This window comes from Trachymyrmex septentrionalis, unplaced genomic scaffold, assembly GCF_001594115.1.
Source record: "Trachymyrmex septentrionalis isolate Tsep2-gDNA-1 unplaced genomic scaffold, Tsep1.0 scaffold53, whole genome shotgun sequence".
In the NCBI taxonomy this organism is placed as follows: Eukaryota; Metazoa; Arthropoda; class Insecta; order Hymenoptera; family Formicidae; genus Trachymyrmex; species Trachymyrmex septentrionalis.
This window is the reverse complement of record NW_017305705.1, coordinates 3,086,525-3,097,698: the sequence shown is the minus strand read 5'-3', so window position 1 is coordinate 3,097,698 and position 11,174 is coordinate 3,086,525. Positions and strand designations below refer to the sequence as shown.

Below are 11,174 nucleotides of genomic sequence, written 5' to 3'. Positions count from 1 at the left end.
GCGCTGGGCGAAGTGAGCGAAGTCTCTCCGCTCCGGCGGAGGGTCTGATGTGTGGGGTCGTATCGCGGACAAGCCAGCCGCTTTTATATATACACGCGTACCGGATAGCACACAGCACGGAGCGATGGAGCACGCCGGCACATCGGACGCTATAGGTCGAGAGCGTGCACGCTTTTGCTTGCCGGCGGCTATAGGCTGCCCGTAAGGATGGGAAAGAGAGGGCGAGGGAGAGCGAGAGAGAGGAGACCGGATCGGAAGAGAGGGAGAACGGCGCGTACGAGAGGGAAAGAGATGACGGTGCCCGTCGCGCTTATGCACCACTGAATTCGCCGCGACCGGCACACTCTCACTTTCGCCGGCACCGATGACGGTTCTCGACATCGTCGGCCTAGTCGCTACTCGCTGTCAGAGCGTCGCGCGTCGTGCATCAGCGAACGCGCATACGTAATCTACGGTGCATACCTACCACACGTACGGTATAGTCGCACGCTTGCACGCGCGACGCACGCGGTGCACGATTTGCCGCCGCATTTCCGTCAGTATTAACTGACTCGAGCGACCGGACGAGTGTCTGGACTCTGGACTGTCTGACGGTCGCGCGGACCACACGTGATAATATCTCCATCGCGACGCGCGACGTCAGAAACGATGTGCCACGCGATTTACAGACGTTAGGCGCTTTGTTTTGACAGCGTACGATACCGTGACTTTACGAGAGACAGGGGCGGAGGGGGGTTGACGCTCTCGCCTTTGTATACCGCGCGGCGCGACCGATAGAACATAGGACGTCTCTCTCGCTCTAGCGCGCCCGCCGGCCGTAAGGGTGAGAGACACGGGGGACTGTGAGTGGGGTAGAGTGACGCGCCGGGAGGGAGCGAGAAAGTGGTGGGTGCGTGGGTGGTACGAGAGAGGGGAAGGTTGCTGCTGACTCTCGCGAGGGACGACGCGTGTGCCGAGGACTGTTGTTTTCGGCGTACTGCTAAGAAACGTTCATTCATACAGAGATCGACAGCTCCGAAACGCGCCTCCGCTCCGCCTATTTAACCTGCTCGTCTCACGACTTTGCTTGTGCGTCTCGTGACTATTTTGTCCACCTCTTTCGCACGAGTCGCGAAAGCGCGAATGAGAGCTTCCGCGGACACCTGCCACGCGCCACTATGAGACATTGACCGTGACACTCGACAACCGGCGGGAGTGCGCGCGAGAGAGAGAGACAGAGTGAGGTGACTCTATTGGTCCAGGTGAAGTCGAGCCTGATCAGCGAGAGAGGTGACGATGACAGGTTGCGTCTGTTGAAAGAAGTCTGTCTGCCTGTCCGACTCCAAGTCAGTTCTATAAATCTACATAGTTTTGTAGTCACTGGATAAAGTGAAGTTGATTCGAATAATGAAAGGTATGATCAACAATGTTTCCCAAATTGAAATGTTACTTGGCATAAAACTGACAAAAGCGGAAAATACATTTGGAAAGTGATTGATACGGATTCAGTGTTCACCAAGTTCGATCCCCGACTAGTGGATCTAATAGAGAGACGTAAAGTGTATATCACTGAAAACAATAGATCCAAAGTGTTTATTGCGTATAAAAATACAGTGAATTGGTGGGAACTATTGATAAAAACAGATTACAAAGATTAGAAAAGAATATCTTTGTGGACTCGGTGACTAACCGAAGTGCAACGTAACGTGACTTTAGTGTAATCGTAAATCAACGTGTTACGTGAGTGAAGTGGACTATACACGACTTATAGAGAAGTGTTGTCCGTCACGTGATCCTTGTGTAACCCGCGATAGCGCGGGTTTCCCGTAACGAAGGTGGCTCACACGGCTCGAGACAGGGCCGCCGAACTGCAGGCGGAAGTGCGCAGTGCCATAAGGGTGTTACATGGCTGGTGCCCTCGTCCACCTCAGGGGCACGCGCGGGGCGAAACGGTGCTGATGTCACCACAGTCTCAAATACGTGGTAATCACGGAAGAAACAGTGGTCCACCTCCACCACCACCCGCGACAGTTGTAGTCAGTTCGACCTCCAGCATGAGACCACCGCCGCCACCGCCGCCTCCCAGAGCGAGGACCTCCAACGAGAGCAAAAGCCATCACGAGGAACCCACCAGTTCTATTCCCGATCTCGGTGAGAAACTTAACTCTTTTTTTTTTTTTTTTTTTTTTTACCTATATTCTGAGATACAGTGAATCTCAAAAAGATATAGAAGCCTAGAGAATCTCTGCAGTATCCATGAATCCTTTATCAACGTATTTTTACCCGAGTTTCTCTTCGAATATAATTTTCAGCAAATTACTTAACTTTGCATTAAATATATGTATATTTACTGAGGGAAATATAATTTATGATCATTTTCGATGCCAATTACATATTTTTTGTAGATATACAAGAACGATACATTTAATTATTATACTAATATTATAGCGGTAATAATTATATAAAAATAGAGTTTCTAACTAAGTATAATTATTTTACCATGCAATTATAGTCTCGAATATCGAAAACTTTTTTCTCACAACCAGTATACCGATTTGTTTCTTAGAACTTGCTGCTCTTTGGAATTTATAGACCTTTGGAATTCAAAATAAATTTTTTGAATTTATAAAATATTAGTTACTGTTCTAAAAAAATTGAATGCATGAAGAAAGTAGATAATTGCAAAATTTTATTACACATACAAATAAAATTTTGGCAAAACTATGCAAGGATTTTCACTGATCGTCGAGACATTAGTGATACATATTTCGTGGATACATCCGCATTTGATTTACAAGTAACAGCTTACGCAAGCGGAGCTTATACGCTGTTTCGTGATACAAAAGTAACGAGATCATCGGTCCATAAAAAGTGGTTTAAAAAAAAGTAAACTTCTGGGAGATCCGAACGAAATTTGCATACTGCGATACAACGACGGCTATAAATTTCGAGGCGTCGACTGGTCGGATGTAGACGAGAAATTCTTTGGCGGATTGCCGTTCTCTCTCTTTCGTCAGACTTCGCAGAACTGTTTTATATTCTAGATGATACGACTGTGTTTATGTTGGTAAGGTTCATTAACGATAAGTCCCGCTAAGCATTGTTGTCTGTTTGTCGTAGTCGTGGAATGAGTGGAACGAATAAGTTAAAAAGAATATGATCTAGACGAAAAGTAGATTATATCGAACCGATAGTAAAAAAATATTTATAGGTCGAATAATAAATAAGCTGTAAGGAAACAAACAGATAATGATTTTCCTGTATGGTAATTTAATCCCGGAACACACACATACACACACACACACACACACACACACACACACATGTTGATCTGTCCTCGTAAGTGAGGTGGCAAATGATCAAGGCTGTCTGTGGCGAAAGGATTATAACGCGAGCATATTTCTTTTATATTCCGCGTTGGTTGATTTTGTTCACGAAAGAAATTGGTATTCGCATTAACGTGAACCAGAATTCGGCAAAGTTCGAGGACATCGGCAGTCCGCAACGTCTACGATCTATGTTAATGTGGTGGCGAAAGAAAAAGAGCCGTCTCTTTAAATCGTTCTTCTAAATATATATTCGACGATGACGCAGAGAACGGCCTTGACCGTGAAAAATATCAAAAAGTATTCTGCAAGATCACCGCAACGCATTGTGCAGTGTATCAACATTCTTATCTATATACAGAAAGATACGCAATCAAATCAGCCGCGTGAAAACGATTCGAATTGCTGGAATAATCGAGAAACTGAACATTTGATACATACAAAGAAGTAAGGCGATTTTATAATTTATTAAAAAAAAAAATTGTTTGTTATCGATACCGGGGACCGCGCGATCCGTGGTATAAGTTTAGATAAAGCGATCTAGTAAAAAATTAGTAAAATTAAAAAAAATTGAATTAGAGTTTCCTCAGTCATTCACACTTATCAAAAGCTGTAACGTAACATAACGGCACAATCCGCGCATGAATGCGTGAGTAGTTTTGCAAACGTGTTATCGATTCACAATATACAGCTTTCATTATTCCTTGCGATGAATCGATGACAGATAAATGGCAACGATGTCGTGCAATTGTAAAAATACATCGAGCGATCTTGAACAAGGCTACACGTTATCGCGGTGACAACATACTCGTACATGATAGCAAGAAACGATTTTGTGAGTACAATCGTGTGAATGCAAAGATGCTTTGATGAAAGATGTGATCTTACATCGTTTTGTAGCGTGATCTATATTTTTTATTTGTACATTTCGTCCACAGAAAAAGGGCAACAAATATATGTGTATAGTTCACAAACATATGTATAGTTCACATTATATGAGATAAAAAGTCAGATTTTTATTATGAACTTTAAATAATTTGTTAAAGTGTATTTTAAGTGAAAAAAAACAGATGATAATATTCCTAATCTGAGTAGTTATTCAAGGAAAACTTTCAGATAGATATAAGAATATGTAGTTTCCATTGTTGATCCCGAGTGGGTCAAGTCATTATGTTTTCAAATAGTCTGCTTCTTATCGATGTTTCATTATCTCCTAACTTGAGGCCAAGGCTCAGTGACGTGACGATTCTGTGTGTCATCATATATTTCGACAAGAGCTATTGATGACGACAAGAGAATTTTTCCACTGAACAGGAAATATTTCTTTTCTGTACAGAACAAAAAAAATTCCCTTTTGGAACATTTGCTTCTTTCAAAATATTTCTAATACCTTTTAAATATATTTTCTATGCTCTCTACCTCTGTCTGTGTCTCACTCTTGTCTATTATTCCTCAAAATTAAAAAAACCGACAATTTCATATTCGTAATACTGTTTTCGATCAACAAATCTTAATCGATTGCAAATTACAGTTTAACTGACCATTTCTAATAACAATATTCTGTCGTAATAAAATTATTATCCAATAATTTATGACAGAAAAACATTACATAAAATCAAGATCTAGATCTCTTACAAATCAACATGTGAGAAAGAACTACTCGATCTCTCAGACATATTATAAAAGGGTGTATGCACCTCGCTGCATCCCGCAACGTGTACCATGGACGCAGACACCCTTCAGCTAAGACTTGTCTGTGTGTCACACGTATATGTGAGTCGAGTACGCGCGCGCAACATGTGCGCGTCAAGTGCCTACGTATGGTATGCGCTATGATAAGAAGGGCAAATACAGTTGGAACCTAAGGTCTCCATTTTCGATTCTCGTAGGAGGAAAACGCGTATTTCCTCGGGAACAAGTTGATATACTGATAAACTTTCTCCCAACCGGACGCGTCATAATGAACTTGAAAATCAAGTACGATACGTTTTATACAAATTATTTCTATATAAATTTTGTTTCATACGAATTGTTTATGAAATAATTTAATGTAGTTATCAGTTGTGTATGAATATACATTTTTTGATATACTAACATATACATCGAAACATTATTAAATGTATAGAAATTTTGGTTGACTCAAATTTATATTTTGTAATTCTTTTTTCAAATAATACAGTTGCCCAGAAAAACTTTCCAACGATTCTTTAATTATTTTAATTACCGGCTGTTTCCAGGTATCTTTTTTGAATCAATTTTTCCTGTTGACGATAATAATTCGAGAGTTTAAACAGATTTAAACGATTACATTTTTCAGTTGATTACATGCTACACAGTGTTTTTACTTTTTATCATATCTTATCGTTGTACGATGAAAACAGACAGACAAGGCAGTTATTCCAATTTTTTTTAGTTTATTTTGGATAAGAAAATCAGTATCTACGTGTCCAACATGGACTTGACTGATAATTTTACTTAGGAATACAATCAAATTTTTACATCATGCAAGATTTTATTCATTTTGGTTTATGACGTTTGGTATCTAATGTAGATATACCTACGTATTCATTTATATTTATATACATATTTATATAAATATTTATAATGGATAGAAAAATTTCTAAATTTATCGCACAAAAATCTCATTGTCAATTAAGATTAATTAATAAAAAATATGTGCTTACTTAATTTTGATATGCCTAATAAATTATTTAATCTTTATTCTAAATTATATCTTAAAAAATCGAGTATATATTCTGTTGTTTCAAATTTCAAGGATTCAACAAACGGTATTTATAGCCGGATTTTAGATTTAGGATTTTTAATTTAGTTGTAAGTATAGTATTAAGATATCATGAACCCCAATTAGACCTGTATTACCATCTGTATTAGCATCTTAAAACATTATTTAACACGGTTTTAAAGTAAGAATCGACTATGAATACCGGTCTATCTTTGGAAATTACGTTGGACAAGATAAAATTTATGCATTCAATAAGCCAATTAGATTTTACAATAGATGCCGAATTTTGTTTAGTAGAATAGAAATAAGAGAAAAATAAGAATATGATATACATTTCTAAAAGAAACAGATGTTATTCTTGTACCGATTCGATGTGTCACGCGAATTACTTTTCAATTGTTCCTTTCCGATGCTATTACCACTATATTGGTGCTCCCGCCATTAAAGTGGATCGAAAGTGGTAGAACAAGAGAGGCCATTCGAAAGGTTCGCCGTCTCGCAATGACCCTCGTTCGCTAGGTAATGTAAAACAGGGTGGAATGACCCAGTCAGTCTGTATTCCCCCGCTTTTATCCTTACAATCGCTATTGCATGCAATGTCGCACCAATAGCCTCATCCCTCCCTTCTTTCGTTTTTACGCGGGGGCGCGTTTCTGCGAAAAGTAGAACTGCAGTCGAGGGGAGAGTTCGCGTGAACTGCAACTCTCAGGTAATCGAGACTTTCTGGCGCGGTGGCGAACTTCCGGTGGGACTCCAGGGGTGAATGTACGTACATCATTTTAGTAATTGCCACCCCGTGATAATTGCTTTCACATTTTCTTGCTTACTGAAAAGAGAAACCCAAAGAAAGGGTAAAATTATGTTCAATTTATCTCGAATTTGTGAATCCTGTGTTATATCATTATTCAAGATATGAATATCGATAAATAAAATGCTATACATAACTATTACATTTTTAATTTATTGTAGATTTCTTGAAGAATATTTGAAGTTACGTATGTGAAGAGATTTTCTCTTATAATAATCTTAAAAAATCTATTTAATAATTTAAAGTTCGATTTCTTTTTTTCCCTCTCAAAAATATTCGCAGTTGTATATTTAGCAGATGGAAAATTATCGAAAGAAAATCTAGATATAGTAGGGAAGATATAATATAACATTTCTAATTTCCATCTAATTGGAAGTGAGACAATTTTATCTAAATATTCTCGCGAAATGGTGAACGGAAACATGTCGCGATCGCGGTCACTGCGAAGGTTGAGCTCGATGATCGACCTCTCCCCAAGTTTAAGGTCCCCCGCGATCCTGCGCGATGGTTTATCAACATCAGCGACGGCGTAGAAAGGTGGGTGGGAGGGAGGGAGGGAGGGAGGAGCGCATGAAGCGGGGGTGAAAGTACCACCTCTGCGCATTTTGCAGTGGCGATGGGACCACGCGATAACATTTTACCCCTTCCTCGTCGCGTCGTCGCATTGGAGATGGCGATCGCATAGCGTCGATGAGGTACTTCTACGACAACCACCCTCGCGATTTTCTAGGAAAGGTGCCGTTTGCCGATGCCATTGCTCTGCACTGGGTGAGGGTCATTACTCCGAGCAAGGCGAGCCGGTGACCTCGGCGCCAACGCCCGCGATCGATCCAACCCTCATCTCGTCGGGCGGACGGGGGTGCAATGCACCCGACGTGCGCTGCCGCGTTTTGCGTTAACTCGTCTTGTAAGTACGCTCTCGCGAGTGTAACTAGGAGCCCCTAGCGTTCACCTTGAGTAACTACGAGAAAAGTGGCTCTAAGGGTTAACGTTCGATATTTTCAATTTAAGTAATAATAAATTATAAATACAATTAATTATTACACATCGTTAACTCGAATCGGAATTAACGCAAATATACAATTTCGCTTATATACAGATATCAAGATTATACACATTGTTTTATACATTCTTTTTATCTTTAGCTTCGATCTTTCCTGCTAAAATTATTATAGAAATGGAAGGAAATATTAACGAAATAGGAAAATATTAATTCTTCTTAAATGCAGTGGAACATATAATGCAACGCATATATTACGTGTATATTATCAAATATTTTATAATAAGTCTCGATCTTCTTCCGGCGTTTTCAAACGAAAGTGAAAGATCGTCACGTGGCCACATCGTTACATCTGTTACGTAAAATCGCTCATGTAAAAAGTTTCGCGTTACGTTGCGCGTGTCGCGTTCTCGTCTTACCGACCCTAGCAGATGCATCCTGGCAGTTCCGTAAACGCAACGACACAAGTTAGGCCTGTGCATGAATTGCACAAATCTGTTTGTAAGCTAACAGAAAAGGTCGACGAGGTTACAAAAACCTTTCGTTGAATAGCCGCATTCTTGCGAAATACTGAATTCCTGAAAGGATTATGTAGAGAAAGGATATTGTAGAGAGTATCGAGAAATGAAGGCTTAACCGTACGGATCGAACTTATTGTTACAAAACTTATCGTTACGTAACGAATTAACTCTTAATTTTATTATTTTAACTTAAGATTGGTAGGCTTTTAAAAATCGTGTGTATTTCTACATTCACTGTATGTAAAGATATAGATTATATTATAAGAATCTCACGGTTTCTGGGATTTCAGGATAGTGTCAAATTCTTGTGGAGATAAACGAGTGGCGTGGGAACGAAGGATTGTTTGTGTAATGGCGACAGACCTAAAAAGTCTGGAGGGAAAAAGAAAATGGGGTTAATCCGTAAATTCTCTTGCTTTTATATAACTTCACCATTCTATTATAATTTAATATATACAAATTAAGTCAGATTTTTTAATTAAATATTATGAGAATTAAATTGACTGCATTTTTTTCATATTAATACACACTAATTATTAATAATTTCTAGTGTATTCTCGAAATATGTATTATATATTTGTGTGATTTATAAAATATTCCGACTTTTGAAGTTATAACATGCAGTTTTTTGATCATGTAATAGCGCAAAAGAGAAAAGATCACGCATTTCTAAATTATTCTTCGGAGACACGAAGAAGCGCAATTATATTTATATCATACATCTACACTGAAAGGAAAAAAATCTACACCGTAAAGAAAAATAATAAAAAACATAAAAGAACACCTCGTTTGAAAATAAGAAATGAATTTTCTGTTCATTCGTTATGCTCTTTTTTATCATTTCATTTAGTACCACACGTACATTCTTTCGTGCCACCCATCACGTGCGAGCAAGATTTTCTTATCAATATTCGTGTAATCAATCTCGCTCATCGCTACTTTGAAAGGCATATCTCAACGGTTACAGGAAAAAATACAGTAAATAACGTATTTATCAAGACACTTATTCTGTCATCGCATTGCAAGTTTAGTACCGAAAGTTGTTTTTTTCGATTTATATGATAATAAATTGCAATAATCATTAATAATATATTAAGTTTGTTCACGTTGCTTAAAATGCCCTAAAATTTTTGCACTTAAAATGAGAAAAATGTAAATATATATATAGACAATAATAAATCATTTATTATTGTAAATATATATTCGGGCGTAGAAGAAAGAAAGTGAAAATACTGAGTGTAAAAAGTACAAGCAACGCGAACAGATCTATTACACAGGCCCACAAAAAATAAAGTACTCTGGGATGGAGAATCAGCTATTCTTATGCATTTTAAGTTGTTAAATATGAATCTAACATCAAAATAGGACCATCCAGGGTAAATTTTCAATTTTCTAGAGCGAAAAAATGGGAAAAATGGGTCATTATTTTGATGTCAGATTCGTATTCAGTGACTCGAAATACATAATAAGAATAGTTGGGTCTCCACCCCAGCACAGGATACTTTTTTTTGTAGGACTGTGTTATTAACTTATAAATTTATTATACGATTGAATTTGAAGTTAAACGATCAAATTTGGTATATGAGGAACGTAAATCCATTATCGCTTTTAGGACAGCTGATCTATATCCTTCAGACATCAAATGTTATTTGCGAAATGGGTATATAAGTTTGTCAATCTCTTGCCTGATTCATAAAATTCAGGAAAAGGGTTCGAACAGATGCAAATCTTTCAATAGAGATTCAATCCTATGCATACTTATATTAGAACTCAATCCAGCTGCTAAATTCATGCATGAAGGATATTCCGTCATCCTGACGAAAATTTACGTAAATATCCACTGCAACCGCAGAATATCAAGAATTAGTCATCGATTTTGAAGAGGGTTGACTTAGCTTGACAGAATGCAGCTGCCTTGATGTAGTTTCTTAGTGAGCGCATACATAATACACATTTCCAAAAATCGGAAAGGATCGTAGTACAGGAAGTGATAGAATAATACTTTTGGAAATGGCATCTGTTTGACACATTTTCAGTTATTCTAGATACGAATTATAGTGGAGTTATCAAGTAAATTAGAAGGAAGAAGGAAAAATAGAGAAAGAAAGAGAGGAGAACATTTTCTCAATAGCAAGGTCAAATATGAAGGAAGCCGATCTCAAGTAGCAGCGGTTTCAGCAATTAATTGGACATGAGATCATGCAAGAGGCCCGTACTATACCCTAGTTAAGGGTTAATAATGCAATTTTTAGAGCCTCGGCAGATCTCAAAGAGCATTGGCCGTCGTAAGAGGCCATGGCGGTGCATCGGCCTGCATATCAGCAGCCGACGGCGGTGTGCTAGTGCGGTTATACGTTGTTGGTGTGGCTGACAGAGCGGTGCTGTGCACGATGCAATCTGCGCCTCTGCCTCTCCTCTCAGGCCTGTCTCTCCCTCTCTGCACTCGTCCACCAGGCCCGTCTCATTCTCCTCTTGCCTCCGTCGTCGTCGTGCCGCCTGTGCAAGGGCTGCGAACGACACGCGAGGAGGGCGGCGGGATCGTCGCTGGGTGAGAGTTAGACGGGGGAGTGGGTGAAGGGTGGAGGGACTCTCAAGGTCCACGTCGTGCATTGATCCTGCTCGGTCACGGACCCGACTTCTCTCTCTTCTCCCTGTCTCTCGACGACTATTTCCTCCTCTCTTCGTCCACTTCCCCGTTTGTATCCTCTTTCTTTCTCTTTCGCCCTCATCTTCTCTTTCTCTCCTGCTTGTTTGTTCATTCTCTCTCTCTCTCTCTCTCTCTCTCTCTCTCTCTCTC

General features: G+C 39.4%; 1 protein-coding gene across 1 annotated transcript in view; it reads left to right on the top strand.

The window, feature by feature from the left end:
- The first annotated feature begins 1,646 nt into the window (after positions 1-1,646).
- The window catches only part of LOC108751969 (nuclear hormone receptor E75), a 95,513-nt gene continuing 85,985 nt past the window's right edge, over positions 1,647-11,174 (top strand). The window contains exon 1 of the mRNA XM_018492476.1: positions 1,647-2,130. Within this exon, the coding sequence (XP_018347978.1) occupies positions 1,938-2,130 (193 nt within the window). The 5' untranslated portion in view covers positions 1,647-1,937. The remainder of the gene's footprint in view (positions 2,131-11,174) is intronic.